This window comes from Cotesia typhae, unplaced genomic scaffold (assembly GCF_013202065.1).
Source record: "Cotesia typhae breed Kobodo isofemale line unplaced genomic scaffold, CoteBio_Ctyphae contig_22, whole genome shotgun sequence".
NCBI classification, from domain to species: Eukaryota; Metazoa; Arthropoda; class Insecta; order Hymenoptera; family Braconidae; genus Cotesia; species Cotesia typhae.
In genome coordinates, this window is record NW_027423728.1 from 6351817 (window position 1) to 6370807 (window position 18991).

The 18991-nt window shown below is 26.6% G+C and overlaps 3 protein-coding genes across 8 annotated transcripts; 2 read left to right on the top strand and 1 right to left on the bottom strand.

Annotated features, from left to right (window-relative positions):
* The first annotated feature begins 551 nt into the window (after positions 1–551).
* Tbc1d8-9 (TBC1 domain family member 8/9) lies at positions 552–7570 on the top strand. 4 transcript variants are annotated; one of them, XM_074237557.1, is made up of 11 exons: positions 552–773; positions 1776–1942; positions 2157–2330; positions 2413–2776; positions 2858–2914; positions 2985–3189; positions 3369–3577; positions 3660–4141; positions 4230–5612; positions 5951–6069; positions 6356–7570. In XM_074237557.1, exons 1-11 carry the CDS (start codon positions 730–732, stop codon positions 6572–6574), a joined length of 3423 nt encoding a protein of 1140 aa, XP_074093658.1. In that variant the 5' UTR covers positions 552–729; the 3' UTR covers positions 6575–7570. The 4 variants fall into 4 exon arrangements, with proteins under 4 accessions (XP_074093658.1, XP_074093659.1, XP_074093660.1 ...); XM_074237558.1 differs by having other exon boundaries at positions 553–773; positions 3669–4141; XM_074237559.1 differs by having other exon boundaries at positions 555–773; positions 4230–5591.
* Rps21 (ribosomal protein S21) lies at positions 7441–8362 on the bottom strand. Its single transcript, XM_074237561.1, has 4 exons — positions 8270–8362; positions 8116–8174; positions 7654–7789; positions 7441–7570 (listed from the first exon to the last, which is right to left on the bottom strand). Exons 2-4 carry the CDS (start codon positions 8163–8165, stop codon positions 7505–7507), a joined length of 252 nt encoding a protein of 83 aa, XP_074093662.1. The 5' UTR covers positions 8166–8174; positions 8270–8362; the 3' UTR covers positions 7441–7504.
* A 2303-nt stretch (positions 8363–10665) lies between these two features.
* LOC141538536 (uncharacterized) lies at positions 10666–18591 on the top strand. Of its 3 annotated transcripts, none has more exons than XM_074260073.1 (9): positions 10666–10837; positions 10911–11112; positions 12513–12623; positions 13312–13410; positions 16912–17010; positions 17110–17208; positions 17677–17874; positions 17971–18066; positions 18296–18591. In XM_074260073.1, exons 2-9 carry the CDS (start codon positions 11101–11103, stop codon positions 18491–18493), a joined length of 912 nt encoding a protein of 303 aa, XP_074116174.1. In that variant the 5' UTR covers positions 10666–10837; positions 10911–11100; the 3' UTR covers positions 18494–18591. The 3 variants fall into 3 exon arrangements, with proteins under 3 accessions (XP_074116174.1, XP_074116175.1, XP_074116176.1); XM_074260074.1 differs by having other exon boundaries at positions 10964–11112; XM_074260075.1 differs by lacking the exon at positions 12513–12623 and having other exon boundaries at positions 10677–11112.
* Positions 18592–18991: the final 400 nt, after the last annotated feature.

Below are 18991 nucleotides of genomic sequence, written 5' to 3' on the forward strand. Positions count from 1 at the left end.
GTCAATTTTTTTTTGCCACAATTTATTTGTTACAAAAATTCTTAAAATTATCAACTATCTGTTAAGTTAATTTTCATTCATGATAAATATTAAAAAAAAATTTGTTTGATGAATTTTTTCACAATAAATTAAAAAAACTAACATTAAACTTTTCTTTACGTCACAATAATTGCTTTAACAAGATTTTTTTACTCATTTGCTCTTTGATTTAAAATTCTTAGAATTTAAGCACCTTCAATACCACACACTGGTAAATAAAACTTACATCACACTTACTCAATTAAATCGCTAGGTGGCAGCATGTACTGGATTGTCGTGTTCTTTAATTCCTAAACCCTCCATTTTTGTCATTTTATCTTTAAATTTATTGTTATCATTATATACATTCTGGCTTCAGCGTTTGGTTATTATTATTATTATTATTATTATTATTATTATTATTATTATTATTAATATTGTTATTATTAGTATTATTGTACAGATATTAAAAAAAAAATATCACTAAGTTGGCAGCACTGTCAAGATAAATCCTGAGTTAAACTTGTTGTACAGTTCACGCTGGCTTACTGTACACATTCGTGAAGTATTATAAATAAATATTGTGTTTTTTTTTTCACCAAATAGAATAGTTCTTACGAGCAGTTGATTTTATTAAAAAGTATACAACAAAATAAATAAACTGGCAAGGAATGTGTTAGTGACATATGTGCTGTACTAATCCCCGACAATATGTGGATAAAACCACAAGAAGTATTACTTGCAAATGCATTTTGGTAAGAAATAATATTAAATAAAATAATTCAATTGTGTATACTTATAAGTAACATAATATACATTTCATTATTATTTATCATAACATATCATTAGCATAAATTTCAAACTGTTTACATTGCCATCTCTCATCAGCTGTCAAATACAGCTGACCACAATTTTTCACTAATATTTTTTTTTCTTTCCAGATTTATTTTCATTTTTTTTTTTTTTTCGCCAATCTACATTTCTTCACTCGACTGTGTTATAAAATCACTTGTTAATATTTTTTTACTGTTTTATTGCTGATAAGCATTGTTGGGTGTTACGAAATAAATTATTATACATTACTTATAATTATTATTACATACTTTTAAACTCTAAATCACGGAAGAACTCTCGGTCATTTTATCAACAATTTTTTTTTTATTATTTTATTTATAACTATTAAATTAATAAAAATTAACTTATCAGATAGTTGATAATTTTAAAAATTTTTGTAACAAATAAATTATGGCAAAAAAAAAATTGACATTTAGAAATTAAAAAAAAATACAAATGCAATTTTTTTAAAATAATTTTTTGGAGCAAATTTATTTGTTAAAAAAAATTAATAAATTGTCAAGTGACAGTTAACTTTAATGTCATATTAGATTAACAATTCCAATTTAATATTGTTTTATGAATCAATTATTATTTATTTTTTATACCAGCCTATTATTGGAGTTCAAGGACTTTATTTTTTCATATCCACTGCATTAATGATGTCTAATAGTAATTAATAATTAATTGTTAATTCTTATCTTCAGGGCAATTAAAAATTTTAAAAGTATATTTTCATTCAATTTATTTTTAACATACAACTAATTTTTTTTTTTATTCATAATAAATTTTTTAATTTATTTTTATATAATTTTATTTGGTACAAAGCACAAAATAATAAAATAGAGAGTTTGAGAAAAAATTTAATTTTACTGCTAAGAATTAATAATTGATAAAATAAAATAAAATTTTATTATTTTCAGGGTCACAGAGCAAGCAACAGTTTATTTTGTATTACAACGGCGTAAAGGACATGGAAAAAGTAAAGGACTGTCGTCAATATTGGTGGGAACGATTGACAGTGTTTTCGACACAAAACCACCGCCTTTTAGAATACTCCACCAAACACCGTCTTCAGAAGTCTATTGGGGTATTTAAATTAATATTTAAAATTTATTGATGTTAATCGTTTATATTTAACGGTAATAAAAGTCATTAACAATCCACTGCTTTTTTATCATTTGATAACGAATAGATAGTCTATCAATAATATTTTTATACCACAGCTGCTCTGGTAAAAATGAAAATAAATTTAATCTCGACCGTGTCTGGAGGATAAAAAAATAAATAAATATTTATTTCAGCTGTCGCGTGTTCCTTGACACATGAAGAAATATTGCAGAATTGGGATTGGTTACATTCGAATCTTATGGACACCTTAAGGAGTTTTGATAGCGAGGAAGAAATAACTGAGTTTGTTTGTTGTAAAATCCAGTCTATTATTGCTAATAATGTGCCAGATTGTCAGTTTGCAGAAGGTAACCAAATTTTACTGAGAAATAATTTTATAATTATCGCTTTTTTTGTAGATGTAAATTTTTTTTTTTTAATTAATTGTAGAAGAAGACCCACAGTCATTTAAAACAGCGTCATATAAATTTCACCAACTATTTAATTTACCGATTGAAGACAAGCTTGTTAATTACTACTCATGTAGTTACTGGAAAGCTAAATTGCCTCGACAAGGGTGGCTGTATTTATCAGTTAATCAATTATGTTTTTACGCATATATACTTGCTAAGGAAACAAAATTAATCATAAGATGGGCTGATATTATTGCTTTGGACAAAACTAATTCTTTAGTATTTCCTGACAGTATTCGTGTCGTAACGCGAGACAATAAAGAGCATTATTTTTCAATGTTTTTGCATAAATCTGAGACCTACTCGTTAATGGAGCAGCTTACGAATATTGCAATGAAACGGTATGAATAAATGCTTAATCTTTAATTATTTTTTTATTTTTTTTTCTATTATTAATCCGTAAATATTTTTAATTTTTTTAGTCTGATTGATGAAAAGAGTGGTTTCAATGAAGACAGAGAATTGTTAAATAAATTAAGGTATTCTTATCAGCCTAAAAATTTTATATTCAATAAAATATTTATGTTTTATTTATTTATTTTAAAACAGTAAAAATGTACCGAAGAAGCCTTCATTTTTAAAACGTGATCTTGATGCAAGAGCACACTCAGAGTCATACAGATTACAGTTTAGATTACCCGGAAACGAAAAATTAGATGGTAGTATTGACGCAACTTTGTGGACACCGTATAATAAACGTCATGTCTGGGGGAAAATTTTTTTATCACAAAATTATCTTTGTTTTGAAAGTCGTGTAAGTATTATTTATTATTTAATTTAATATTATTATATAATGGTATTATGAAGGTGTGTCAGAATTTATTTTTAATTAAAATTATCAAAATTATTAGTCAAAAAAATACTTATTAATTAAACAAAATTAAAAAATATATATACATTTTTTTTTATTCTCTTAATTATATTTATAATTAGGTAAGACAATTAGTAAGCCTAGTAATTCCATTACGTGAAGTAAGACTAGTCGAACCAGCGGATCAATCACCAAACTCATCAACATCAACGGACAAATCAATTCTAGTGACGACACCTCGTTCATCATTTTTATTTGCTCAAATTCACGATCGGGATTTTGTCGTCCAAAAAATATCGGAACTCTTGGCGAAAACTAAATCAGTTCAATTGTAAGTGACACAAATTTATAAGATAAAACAAAAATTAAAAAAAAAAAATCATTTAACAATTAAATTAGAAAATAAGAAATAGTTTTTATAGGAGTTCGAATCATGTGTCGAGTTATCAATCAAAGGAGGAAAACGATAAAAAAAATAGTTGGTCACCGCAGCCACCACTGATGACGCTGTTCAAAGCGCCGTTGAGTATAGAAGCTGCTGTGAAGCAAGAGTCTAAAGAAAAACAATGGGAATTGCATTTCGCTGAGTACGGCCGTGGGATAACTATTTATCGCACTGTAGAAACCGCGAAACTGGTGATTCAAGGTATACCACAAACTCTTCGCGGTGAAGTTTGGTTAACATTTTCCGGCGCTATTAACGAGATGGCGATGAATCTTGGCTTGTATCAATCGTTAGTGAATCAGTCGCTTGGGAAATCGTGTCAAGCTAACGAAGAAATAGAACGTGATTTACATCGATCGTTACCAGAGCATCCAGCTTTTCAATCTGATACGGGAATAAGCGCTTTGAGACGAGTATTGTCTGCTTACGCCTGTAGGAATCCTCAAATAGGTAAAAAAAAATTTTTTTTGTTAATTCCAAGTGCGTATAATTTTTTAATAAATCAATGAATAATTTAATATTTTAAATAATCCAACAGGATACTGTCAAGCGATGAACATCGTAGCGTCAGTTCTACTGATCTATTGTTCAGAAGAATCAGCTTTCTGGCAACTATGTAACGTCTGTGAATCTTTACTTCCCGACTACTACGACAGGCGAGTAGTAGGTGCTTTAGTAGACCAAGGGCTTTTGGAAGAATTAGCCGCCGAGCAGTTACCAACTCTTCACGCGAAGCTCCAAGAACTTGGCTTAATACGAGTGATATCGCTGTCATGGTTTTTGACAATATTTTTAAGTGTGATGCCAACAAGCAGCGCAGTAAATATAATGGACTGTTTTTTCTACGACGGTGCTAAAGTAATATTCCAGATAGCGCTGATGGTGCTGGAGTGGAATCAAGATAAATTGCTAGAATGTCGGGATGACGGAGAAGCCATGCAATTGCTGACTGACTACCTCGGTGGAGTTTACAATGACGAGGGGCCTGTTTTGCCACGACCAATTGACAGCGCTGTTCCCCCAAGAAGTATATCAGTCCAGACTTTGATATTCGAATCGTATTCACGGTACGGGACATTGTCAATCGGCAGGATAGAGCGACTGAGATTGAAGCACAGATTGCGGGTCGTTCAGCATTTAGAGGAAGGTATAGAGAAAAATGTGATAAGAAGCGTCGTTGTAGATAAATTTATGACGAGCGAGGAGCTACAAGAGCTGCTTAGTTTAGTCCGGGAAGAGTTGATGAGTCAACGTAAATCCGAGCCTGAGAGATACGATCCGACTCAGCCGCCTTACGAGGCATACAAAGTTGACTTTGAGCTATTTCGAATCCTTTTTGGCGGCTTATCGCCCTGGGGAAAGTGTACGCAGGCTGAATCGCTCGCTGCGAGATTGTTCCGTCTGATGGATCGCAATCATGATGGGTATCTAAATTTCCGTGAAACTGTACAGGCTATTGGTATCACCGCGACTGCTGATGCTGCTCAACGATTAAAATTACTTTACACACTCCATTTACCGCCTCTGTTGACGCCGGTTGACATTGATTCGCCTACACACTCTGATGGCGCTGAAATAGCTGCTGAGGCTACGGATTTTTTTGATACCATGGAACAGAGTGTTGCGTCGTTAGATTTGTCTGTTAGTCTGGCAGAGGAGCCGTCTCCTAGTGGATTGTCACGCTCGATTAGTCTCAATAGTCAACAAGGCGATCAGTCTTGGGAAAGTCAGAGTATGGGAAGCTTGAGGTCGATGCTAGATTCTAAAGAAAGTCCTTTGGAGTTGAGAAATGTTCCTAAAATGTCCCAGAGGCACTTCATTGCGCTTTGGAAAACTCTTTATGACATGTTTCCTACGCAACCGGAAGACCAAGATATTTATCATTCAATTGCATCAATTGGTAATTTTATGATATCAGATAGTAAATATCCACCAATTTTTTAGTTCCTTGATTTTTATATTTAATTGGTAATTGGGTATTTATATAGAAATTAAATTTCATCGTTTTGGCTATGAAACATCAAAAAATTGAGTTATTGATGAATGTTTTTTTACGAATCATTCATTATAAGCTTACAAAATTCTATTTTTTTTTTTTTTTTTTTTTTAAACATTAAAAAATGAAAAACTTGGGGAAAAAAATTATAATTTCATGATTTAAACAATTTTTTATGAATTTTTGAAAACATTTGTTCATTTTTACATTCGATCAACTATTTATAACATTCAATTTAATTAATGAAAAATTCATTTGATTAGGTACGTTATTACTGCAGCTAGGAGATGTTGGTAAAAAATTTTACATTGATCGTGAAGAATCTGAGGATAGTTTATTACTAGCTGCTGATAGTCAAACAAAAACAACTCGAATTGAAAGAGTAAGTTTTTTCTATAAGGTAAAAGAACCAGTTATTGACACTTGCAATTTTATTTTAATTAATTAAAACAAATTGACTCTAATAAATTAATAAATACAATTTTTTAACTATAAATTTTAAGATAATTGGTTTTTTGAGAACATTTTATTTTTTTTTTTTATTGGATTAAAATTGCAAGTGTTAACTAGGCCAGTGTCAATAACTGGGTCTTTTACCTTAACTTTATTTTGGCTGATAAAATTTTCATACTCTATTGCATAATTTAAATAATTGATTTTTTTATCAGTCTCCAGACCGTAATGGAAACCCCTCGACGAGTATTTCATCAGCAGATCCAGACTGGTCAATAACTGTCGAGCAATTTCTCGCTTCGGCATTAAATGGTGCACCAATAACTGAATTTTTTAGCAAACGTGCTAACTTAAGTGAAGCTATTGCGACACTTCGTAATAGAAGATTTAACCGAGTACATTCATTGTCAGATACGCCTGTACTACATGTATAGTATGACGAATTAATAATTTTAAAGAAACGAAAAAATTATTGAGAGATTTTTTGATAAACTTTGTATAAGATTATATTGATCGTAATGCATGCAATGAATTAGCCCTATTACAATCAAAAATAGAAATATTATCTAGTTAATAATTAAATTATTTAGCATTTTTTATATTTTAATATCAAGTATTATAAATTGTCAATGTAATGGGGCAGTATAGTCATAAAAATTACATTTTTTCAAAATTTTTATTTGCGAGAATACTCAGGGTAACATGATCATTGATGAAACAGTAATTAGTTGATTTTATTTGAGAAACTAAAAGATTTAAAAATATTTTTTTCAAGTATCGTGTGCTATTATTTGAATTCTTTGATTTTCTTTATCAATTTTTAAGTATAAATATATAATAATAACTGCAATGATAAGATAAAAATCTAAACTAGTTTTCCATGAGCCTCAGATTTTGAATAAATTTATAAAAAAAATTTTTTTTCAATACTTTTTAAGTAATTAAATTATAGAATGTAGTTCAATTTATTTTCACAAATATTGTATTTTTTCTAGACGAGTTTTATTTTTATATCGACGGTCTTGAGGAATTGTAGATTATCACTATTTTTAACTCAATGCATAATTTTTTGTTATATATGTTTATTATTGATGATGTATATATTTATGAAATATTAAATTCATTTCATTTACATTGCGTTTTATCTATTAAATGTACAATGTAATTTTTTAATTATAAATTTTAATGTTGTTAAAGTTAGCAGACACTTTAAAGTTTAAATCTAATTACTATATGGTTTGTATTTAAAAATTTTTTCGTTGAATGGGGATTTGCTAAAATGAAAGTAAAACAGAGATAATTAATTTTTTGTTGGTCAATCTTTATTTTTTCATTTAGAACAATTATCAAACAGATGAGATAAATTAATAATTTTTAGCAATAATTCCATCTTTTTTGGCCAATCGAACGATGCAATCATCAGATTCACCCTGTAAGCAGATTTAATTATAAAAATTATAAATTTTATGTTTAATGATTAAAAGAAAAAAATATATTCATTAAAAATAATTACCATACGACGAATAGATCCACAAATTGCGTACATCTTGTGTGTATCAGTCATACGTCCAGTTGTGGGGTCAACATCAGCCAAAGTGAGTTGGATAGATGCGTGATCTTTAGCATGGATGATTCTGTTGCTCGAGGAGCTGTCAAAAAAATAATCAATGACTATATGAACAGTTAATGTCAGTTAAAATAACTAATTAACTGTAAACTTATCCAAAGCTCCTGAAATCTAATAAATATGGAGAAAAAAATTATTGTATTCTGAACCGCAAAAAATTAATGTATTCTAACCTCAAATTCTTTTAAAATAAATATCCAGAAATATTTCACTCATGAAAAAATAATAACTTAGTTGTTAAATCAGAGTAAACTAAATAAAAACAAGTAAAATTGATAAATACTATAAATTGTTGATAAATATTATTATTTAAAACATATTTATTGACAGAAAACACGTGTTACTAACCATTTCCTCGGCCAGTAAAGATCAACGAATTCTTTTTGGTCGTTTTCCATGTTATTTACCTAAAAAATAAAAACAACGGATTTAATATCAATAATTTAATTATTTACTGTGATTAATATAGTTATTTAGATCATTTTTAATAAAATTTACTCACAATGGACACTCTATATAGTCGAGTCTTAAAAGAAAAGAATTCGGGGTTCAACGTCGAGGAAACGCGTCGATTTTTCTTAGCAGCGCCAAAGTGATTTTTTATCAACTCTACAGATGGCAGTATAAGTTACTGGAAAAATTTAAATTATGGTTAGATGATATGTTTTAGCAAAAAACTTTAACACTATTTAATTGGGTTGTTTACAATTGCTATTAATCATTTATTATTTTTAAATTAATTATTTATGTAGAACAGTGATAGATAATTAAAATTATCAGTCGTGGATCAAATTTTGTAGATGTGACTAATTATATATGTTTTAATTTTGTGACAACACAATTTTTCGAAAAAGCGGACCAATGTGATTCTTATTATCAATTTAGTTACAATATATATATATGTATTATCATGTTTTGATTTTAAGTATTACATACGCCTACATGCGTTAATATTTCCGAACAAGATACCCCCCGATTTAATGGCGGGTTATCATCATCATCGTCATCGTATGATTCATCCCTATTTACAGGAAAATACATTAATAATCCCACCCCCAATGTGAATAATTATCAAACTTTTTAAAATTTCTACATGTGAAATTTTTTTGCGAAACTTTGTTTAGTATAATTTTATTGTTATATCTGTTAAATTCAGTATCATATATTTCTTACTATAAAATTGTTCAATAGCTTATTATCAAAAGAAATTTTTTATTCGAATTAAAAATTATTTATTGAGTTAAAAATAATAACTATTTATTAAAGGAATTACTTATTAGTCAAAAAATAATATTAAACTATTGAAAAATTTTTTTCCCGTGATATTAACTCAAGTCATTATTTTATCAGTTGTTCACATAATAAATATATCCATAATTTTCTAACGATAACAACATTACCACGATTTTTTTTTGTCATACAAGTTATGATTCATCATAGTAATGTAAAATGAATTTGTATAAGTTACCTACAACTATCTTGCATGATAAAAATCAAATAAATGAACATCAGTTGAAACAATAATAGCCTCAAATAAAATGATAACACGATTGTGACGTTATATCTGATGTTATATCTTCCTTTATAAGCCCACTTTTAAAGTGTTCATATCATTACAAAGTGTTATTCTTCACAAGTATAACTTAATTCGAGCCCGGAAAGAAGAAATAACCATGAAGATTGTTTATTTCATTACTTTCTTCGTTCTGGTGATGCTGAGTATATCATCAGGTAAATTATAGTAGTCCTATTTCAAAACACAGTAACTGTTAAATTTTAAGTCCAAATTTTTTTTTATTAAATTAATATTTATACTAATTGAATTTTTGTTTAAAAATTGCAAATAAACCGATTCATTAATTACTGATTTACTTTTTTAGGTTTTTATTTATCCGATGAGACTCAGTTATTAAATGGAAATGATATGACTAAAGGTAGGACAAAAATATTATTAAAAATAATCAAGTAATATAATAATAAAAGTAATTAAAAATTAAAAAATTTATTTAGGTAACTCACCATCGGCTGGATTAAGTCTCAGAAGATCAAAAAGAAGTAATCGCTGGCTTCATCTGCATTCGATCTGGGGTAAATGATTTTATGAAATTAATATAATTGCTAATCATTTATAAATGATTAGCAATTAGCAATTATATGTTACAATCTTCAGTTTCAAAATAAAAGTTGAAATTTTAAAAGATTTCGTAAAATGTTCAAAAATTTTAACTCAATCAATTTATTTTTCAAAAGTCGAATTTTCGAGCAAAATATGTCAAGTGATTTTAATAAATTAATAATTTAATTTGAAAAAAAATTTATAACTTATTTATTTACAATATTTATTAAATTAAACAATGGTGTAAAAAAAATCATAATTTTAATTTATTATGACAATAACAACATTTGTATTTTAAAATGTATCATATAAATTATTAATTAAATATTTATAATCGTTAAAATTGGTGTTATCTGCATTGCTTTAAATCTAAATTTAAATTTAAATCCAAACTTAAGACTGACATTGAACATTCAAAATAAAAATTCTTGTTTACTTTTACTCACCTCACTTTTATTCCTTTTATTGATTGTAATCAGTTGATTACATTATTGAAACATTTAATTATTTTTATTGTTTAGTTAAGTCAATAAAAAAAATTCTAAAAATTTTTAAATATCGGCTAACTTAATTTTTAATAACATTCAATTTAGCTGTCACTTTACAAATATTTTAATTTTTTTTAACAAATAAATTATAGCAAAAAAAATTATTAAAAAAATGGACTTTTAGACTTTTAAATTTTCGCGGTTTTTAGCAAAGAAAAAAGCGCCAGAAGATAAAGCAGAATATTCATAAGACGGTGGTGCTAGCTTTAGGAAAGCAAACAAAGCTAATCAATGAGATGTTAACGTGTGTGATCACGTAAATGTAAAAAAAAAAAATAAAGTAAAAAATTCTCTCGACTCATGAGCATCAGAACGTATTGAGCATAATTCAGTGACACAAAGTCATCCGACGGCTGAGTTTCTGTGTTTCTTATGTCACTGGAGAAGTTAAATCTTCGAGAAACGAGTATGTTCTGAGTGACTAAAAATGAATCTCGTCAATAAAGACAAATTTATTGTTAATCACTTTTATTTTTTAGATCAAAATTTGATAATATCCACAGAAAATAATTATTAAACAACAATGTTACAGAATTTTTATAGTACAAACATTTTGCACAGGATCAAGCGTGTCAGTGCATAACAATGTGTCGTTAAAAAATAAAGTTTTTATTAACAAAAAATTATTGCTTGTTAAATAATCTGTTGGATCAAAAATTCACTGTCAAAATGTCTATGAAGGTAAATTTTTTTATTGTTATAAAAAATTAATGTAAATTTTTATTTTATGTGTTTAATGTCATTAATTTTCATGAAGTGACGTCTAACACATAAAAGTTAGCTGTCACTTGACAATTTTTTAATTTTCTTTAACAAAAAAATTTGTTCTGAAAAATTATTTAAAAAAAATTGCATTTTTAATTTATTAAAATTTCTACAAGTCCATTTTAAAGAAAATTAAAACAATTGTGAAGTGACAGCTAAATTTAATGTCATTAAAAATTAAGTTAGCCGACATTTAAAAATAAAAAAAATTTTTTTATTGAAAAAATGACTAGAAAAAAAAAAATTGTCATTTGTTAAAAGCTTAAAAAACTGTGAGTACAATCTTTAAAAAATTTTTTTTTGTTCTAATTTAATTGTTAAAAAAAAAATTAAAAAATTAAAAACGTCGGCTAACTTTAGTATCATCGTCACTTCCATTTAGCAATAATTTTATTTGTATACAAAAAATATCGAGGTCATGTCATTGACAACTCGTAAATAATACTTCAAAACACATGTTATCATGTCAAAAGTATTTAACAATACAAGCTTTATATTTTAGATTTTTTTTTTTTAATTATTACGCATACAAATTTACATAAGTAATCATACGAATTGCTTTTTTATTAACAATGATATTTTTTTTTCTTTTTCAATTGACATAAATCTATAAATAATGATACTGAAGTTGACAGACATTTTTTTAACACATATTATAAAAATAAACTTTGAAACTTGTAATTTTTTTATTTTAAGCTTAGAGATTTTACTTTTTTTTTTTAATAATTTATAAATTATAATTGATACGGTATATATTATAATGAAAACTATTTATAAAAGGAAATTGATAATCTTATCAATAAGTTGATTGTTTTTTTAATAACATTTAACTGTGTAATTATAAAAATTAGATTAATAATTTTATTATAAATAGATGAAACAAATTCAGTATTATCAAAAACAGATGTTAATATAATTTGAATTTATTGAAATTAATAATCTTTATAATTAAGAGCATAAAAACAGAATTTCGATGAGCGTATCTTTATTATTAAATAGACTTCTATAGGTAAATTTGGTATCAACAGAAAGGTCTTGACCTGAATTCGAGCCTTTTCATTGTTTGTATATTTTTCGATGACAGTCAATTTTTTATGTTAATTTTTAGAGAGAGTTTTGAATAATTTGTTAATTTTTAAATTCAATAACTAAGTTCGAGATCGAAATAAAAATTCAATCTATTGAATTTAATTAATTTAAATTTATCAAGATGATTAACTTTGAAATTTACATACTATCAAATATAGTTTAGCGGCTATTGTACTGAAGTAAAATGTAAAATAAAAAACAAAATGAACTTTTGGATCTTTTTTTAGAAAGAATCGCCGTGGGATGTAGAATTGCATCTTTCAGCGGCTCGCGGTGATGCAAAACGACTTCAAGTTCTTTTAGACTCGGGACGCGTTCATGTCGATTGTAAAGACAAGGTTAGTATTTAACTTGGTGCCGGACTTTTAGCGCTAAAATAAAAACTAAACGTATGCATGCATAAAAGTTCATAAATTGCATAATAAATCATTCTGCATTGTGTATAACTTATCTAATACGTAAGTTATATACATAATAGATGTAGCATGTAACCACCAGTAACTAACAACAGTGCAGAAGCAATAATACAATATGTATGACGTCATAACAAGCTCAGCAATTCAATTTAACATTGTAATTAAAACTTGAGGAAATTTATTTAACTCTAATTTTAATCTATCGTAAACCTCTAGTTTATGACTCTAGTTGAAGTTAATGATAATCAATCTTCTGTAATTTTATGTTGATTGAATGGTAGTTTATCATTTATTTTATTAGATTAGATTTGCAAATATTTTACACGTTTTTAATACACCCAAAAAATAAATTTCTTGCGCCAAAAAAATTAAAAAAAAATCAAAAGTTATTTTGGAGCAAGAAGAAATTTTCTTGGCTCAAGAAACTTCGACTTCATTCAAAAAATTTTCAACCTTCCTTAATATTTTCTTTGTTAGTGATTTTTATAATTCGTATTATGGTAAACATTGTAATTGTATCAAGTGTTGTGTTATTTTGTTGGTTATTATACAAATAATTATTTTGCACGTTTTTTTATTATTAAATATTAAAGGAATATGTTTGTTTTAGGACGGGACGACCCCACTCATATTAGCGGCTGCTGGGGGCCATATTGAAGCTGTTACCGAGCTATTACAACAAGGGGCGGACCCGAATGCCAAAAGGCTGGTAAGTTTTGACCCAGGGCTACTTGGTGTGGGTTTAGGGTTCTTGATGAATGGACGGTCAATGAATGAAAACGCTACGCTGTACTATGTGTATACACGTGTGTGCGATGTATACTGGCTTTGGTAGGTGTGTGTGTGCGCTTTTTGTCACGAGAACAGAGCGCCAGTACTTTTTATCTTTTGTACCTAGTTTTTTTCATTGGTTGAAAGATTTTCTTTTGTTACCTTGTGGGTGGATTGCATAATGGAAAGCTTTAGTGTAAAAATACCGGAGATAAATAGAACATGCACTTGTAAAATAATTGTTTTGAGCATTAAAAATTTTATGAAAGTTTTAAATAAAAGCAGTACAATTTTTTAATTAAATTTTTATTATTGTGTTATTAGAAATATTTTATTCTAAAAAAATTTATTTTTTAAAAAATATCCATTAACATAAAAATATATATATTAATTTATATTTATTAATATATAATTAGTAATATCTTATCTATCATAACTATCAATATCATGTAATAACTAGTTCACTTATAATTACAATTAAAAAAAAAAAGTTATCTATGTAAATGTACTTATCATGAATTGTAAGGTGTATATTATATTCTTACATATTCAAAATTTCAATTCATTCGATGACAAAAACTCCAGACGTTCAATTAAAATTAATATATTCATTCAAATTTAATAAATCAAAAAGCGCTTTAAAAAAAATTTATTAAACCCAAATTAAAAGAGGTATAATTTAAGACATTTATATTGAATTAAAAAGTCGTATGATACTTGAAGACACCGCACTTGACGTGAAACATTCTCACATGTATACAAATACATGTGTACCGTAGTTGTTTCATTTCTCCAGATTAAATCTCTCATGCTAATGTCATTGACCTCAGTGAGCGGGAATTACGTAAAATTTACTTGATCGTGCAGCGTTAAATTCATTATTTAATCACTTAAAAATAACTATCGTATTTTTGATAATCCATCAAGTAGAAATCATTACTCAAAAATTGTAACTAAATTTTTTTTTAACTGTAAAATATATACTGTGCACTTGAAAGTAAATCTTCAATTTTAATACCAAAAAAATTAAATTATAAAATTACAAAATTTTTAAAAAAATTGTTAAAAAAATTTTTATTTATTCAAAAGTAAAGTTTAATACAATGAATGAATAAATGATTTATTATTTAGCATCAACTATTTACAGCAATTTCACAAATATACAATGTAATACTTTGAGGAAAAATTATACACAGAAAAAAAAAAATTAATTTGAATCAAGAGAAAAATTCTTAAACCAAAAAAATAATTTTAAAGAGTTTTATTGTCTTGAATCAAGACGAAAAATTATTAAATCTTAGACCCTGAATAATTTTTTAGTATAAGAATTTTTTTACTCAAATCAAGAAGATGAAATTCTTCAAAATTATTTACTTGATTTAAATAAATTTTTTTTTCTGTGTAATTTTATAAATAAGACTTTTAATATAATTACTTAGAGTAAATCGAAGTCTACATAAAAGATTAACTTTACTTGCTATAAAAGTGATTTATATCCATGCGGTGCATGTCGTACATATTTATAAATGTTTGTAAAATATAAAGTTGAATAAAAAAGTAAACTTTAGTAGAATAAAATATCAACTCTAACTGTTATAAATTTGAATGTATATGTTATATTATAAATACAAATTACTCGGTGCATATAGAGTATAGACACGTTAAAAATAAACGTGACAATTATTTGCATGATCTTGAGTATCTATGCGGTATATGATGCATAAAAAGCATGTACTAGTGGAGTACTTATTCTATATGCTATGTAAATGTGAAATCGATTTGCACTGGTTTGTTTGTCATCGCTAGAAATAAATTTATAAATTTACAATTTTATTTGTTATTTACTTATTGTTAAATAAAATTGTAGCTGATAATTTATCTTTTCATAATGTATAATGTAATGTAACTAATCGGTGTAAGAACTTGCGTGAGAACAAATTGAACTGTACACGCAGAGGTGTTAATGTAATTTTTAAAAATAATTAACGGGTAGATTTTCTTGAGTTGGTGATTATGGTATTCTTGCTTGGAATCACCCGCTTAATTGATTAGTTATGAACATGAACTTGTTTCTTTTTTGAAATAAAAATTATCTCAGGTATATAATATAATTAGTATGTAGTTTTTTGTATGGATAGTTTTATGTATTTGTTTGTATTAATTATTATTGTTCTTATTATTTTTATTGTTATTATTCAAGTTTTAGTGGTAATAATGTAAATAAGTAAGAACACAGAAAAAAAAATTTACTTGTATCAAGTAAATAATTTTTAAGAATTTCATCTTCTTGATTTGAATGGAAAAATTCTTAAGAAATTTCTTCTTTGTGTGTTTCACAATAATTGTCCCCCTTTAAGTAAATTTTACTCAATTCAAGAATTTTTTATTTTGATTCAAGACAATAAAAATCTTCAAAATTTTTTTCTTGGTTAAAGTTTATTATTTTTTCAATGTAGAATAAAATTGCGTGATCTAGAATTTCAGTGGTTTGAAATACGAGAAGAATATATATCTTATATATAAGTAAAATAAATTTCTATTGCAAACACTGACAAGGTGTAAAAACTGCAATCATGTAAATATTTTTTTTTTTTTCTGTAAAACTAGTAATTAAAATACTTTTGTTTTCTTCTTCAATAATTTATAATTTATAATTTATAATTACGACTAGATAGTTTCTCAACGAGTTCTCTGAAAATAAGCCGCCTATAAATATACTTGGAGACCTGAAGGTTGAGTCAAAAAAACACATTTTTCATATAATTCACCGCAAACCATTACTCTCAATTCTTTAGTCTTAGCTTTAGCTGTACAAATATTACTTCTCGTAAAATATATTACTGGAAGATAAATTAAGTACTTTATTATTGACAGTTGAAATATGTATGACAGAGTATAACAGATGTACAAAAAATACCTTGATCTCAATAGAATAAAATTAAAGTTAAAAATAATAATAGAAATTTTTTTAATTAAAATTAAAATTAAAATTAAACAGCTAATTTATAAAATAAATAATTAACTTTAATTATCTAGCAAATATCTAAACTTTCATTTTAAATTACAGTTAAATCTTAATTAAATTTTTTACATATTACTGACTATATATTAGTAATTATGATTAAATGTTGTATGGCAGCCCACAGGAATAATTCTAGAAGAAAACTAAAATTAAAAAAAGTACAACTCTGCTCGTTATATATAATAGCGCTTGTATTATATGTTCTCTTCTCTATCAATACGATGTAATAAAAGTATTAACGCCTCAATTTAACACTTCAGCACTCGACTAAAATAAAATAAAAATAACCGAAACAGATAGAGACGCCAGAACTCGATTATCCGAGTACATACATATTATACATGTATATAAATATAATAGTTATTACTTACATACTTAACTGCTTCGTATAAGTAATTAATCATTGTTATTTTACAGACTGGAACGACTTCTTTATTTTTTGCTGCTCAAGGCGGTTTCGTGGACATTGTTACACTTCTCATTGAGCATGGTGCCATCATAGACTCTTGCAGCATTGTATGATTTATTTACTATCTTTTTTTTTAGTTTTAATCAAATAATAATTATGTTTTTATCTGAAATTACTAAAAAAAAAATTTTTTTTTTTTTTTTTAGGATGGTGGAACGCCTCTATTTGTCGCCTGTCAATGCGGTCATTTGGAAGTTGTATTGGAATTAATTGAAAAAGGTGCAAATGTAAACGCTCATATGAAGGTAATTTTTTTAAATTAAATTATTGTTGAGAACTTCGAAAAAAATTTGAAAATCCAAAAATTCATGATTTAAAATTTTTATTTAATTTTTAATACACAAAATATATAATATTTTTAATTAATAAAATAAAATAAAATAGAAAAGAAGAAATTTATTATTGTAAATTTTTATTTAAAGAATTTCGCGGTATTTTTTTTTTACGGAAATTTTGATTAAAGTTAGCAGTCACTTGATCATTTTTTAATTTTATTTAATAAAAAAATTTTTTCTGAAAAATTATTTTTAAAAAATTGGATTTTTAATTTTTTTAAATTTCTAAATGTCATTTTTTTTTCCGAATTTTTTTTGCCATAATTTATTTGCTAAAAAAAATTCTAAAAATTATTAAATATCTGGTAAATTTATTTTCATGAATTAATTTTCATCCAGATTATTATTATTGATATTAATTTATTATTTAAACTATAGGACGGCGCGACAGCACTATTCATAGCAGCTCAAAATGGTCACATACGAATATTAGACATATTACTATCTCAGGGAGCGAAAACTGATGCAGCAAGAACCGATGGAGCGACTCCACTCTGGATAGCCGCTCAAATGGGGCACGATCATGTCGTAAGAAGACTCCTGAAGGCCGGAGCCAAGGTCGATGCTACCAGACACGTAAGCCAGTACACTTTGTTATTATTATCATCATCATTTTTTACTTGCAATTCATCAAGTCAATGACACGCTGTTTTTACTTTTGTATTTACTTAGGACGGCGCCACTCCGCTCTTCAAAGCCGCTCATAAAGGTCATACTGCGGTCATCGGGGAGTTGTTAAAGTACCGGCCATCTCTTGGTATTCTTCCAGTAAGTTTTTATGAAGCTCCCCTATCATCGATTAATTTTACTATAAAAAGCGACCAGCATTTTTTTTTATTTATTTTTTTTTTTTTTTTAAGAAATACCTTTTACCTATTTTTATATTTAAAGTAAAAGTTTAAAATAAAAAAAAAGTCGATTGAAGTTTGAAAGTTAGTAGACCGGAAGAGAATCTACTGGCGCATTATAATTAATAATTGTTTGTATGTGGTTGTAGAACGGTGAAAGTCCATTGCACGCAGCAGCCTTGACTGGACATATGACGGTCGCGAGGCAATTAGTTGGAGCTGGTGCTGATCCTCTGCTTGTTAATCAGGAGGGTGTTACACCACTTCAGGTTGCTATCAGGCATTCGCAAACTCAAGTTGCTAATTATCTAAAGGATAAAATTACCACTCGTACTGCATCTCATTAATTGTTACTTAATACTTAACATAGTTTATCAAGAAAAAAAAAAAAAAACAGTTTAAAAATTAGTTTTATAATAAAATTGTACAAAATGTAATTTTTCAACTGATTTTTTTTTTTTTTTTTTTTTTTTTAATTTTAAGCGTTTATTTTAAAACATATTTGTTTTTTTTTTGTGGATAAAATTAACGAAACAATCCAGTATTTTAAACTATTTTTATTCTAGCTAATAATAAGTACTATATTTATAAAAATATTTTTACACAAATAATTACCTTGAACTAATAGGTAAATGGCCGGGTGTTGCATTATTAATATATAAAAATTAACATATTTAATTACTAGTTATTTAAATAATTAAATATTTATAAATGAAAATTATTTTTAATAATTCGGCAGCAATCCAAATAATTAAATAATTATAGTTACTTAATTAAATTTATTTAGTTTCTATTATTGTTATTATTATTATTTAGTACCGTCCAGGTTTTTTAATATTTATCAC

Bases quoted from the DNA above. Each gene is read 5' to 3' on its own strand.
- Tbc1d8-9 (XM_074237557.1), top strand. From the start codon at position 730: ATGTGGATAAAACCACAAGAAGTATTACTTGCAAATGCATTTTG. The intron at 4,142-4,229 runs GTAAAAAAAAAT...ATAATCCAACAG, and splicing joins CTGTAGGAATCCTCAAATAG to GATACTGTCAAGCGATGAAC. The intron at 6,070-6,355 runs GTAAGTTTTTTC...TTTTTTTATCAG, and splicing joins AAACAACTCGAATTGAAAGA to TCTCCAGACCGTAATGGAAA.
- Rps21 (XM_074237561.1), bottom strand. From the start codon at position 8,165: ATGGAAAACGACCAAAAAGAATTCGTTGATCTTTACTGGCCGAGGAAA. The intron at 7,790-8,115 runs GTTAGTAACACG...TTTTTTTGACAG, and splicing joins CTTTACTGGCCGAGGAAATG to CTCCTCGAGCAACAGAATCA. The intron at 7,571-7,653 runs GTAATTATTTTT...ATCTGCTTACAG, and splicing joins GTGGATCTATTCGTCGTATG to GGTGAATCTGATGATTGCAT.
- LOC141538536 (XM_074260073.1), top strand. The intron at 13,411-16,911 runs GTAAGTTTTGAC...GTTATTTTACAG, and splicing joins ACCCGAATGCCAAAAGGCTG to ACTGGAACGACTTCTTTATT. The intron at 17,011-17,109 runs GTATGATTTATT...TTTTTTTTTTAG, and splicing joins TCATAGACTCTTGCAGCATT to GATGGTGGAACGCCTCTATT.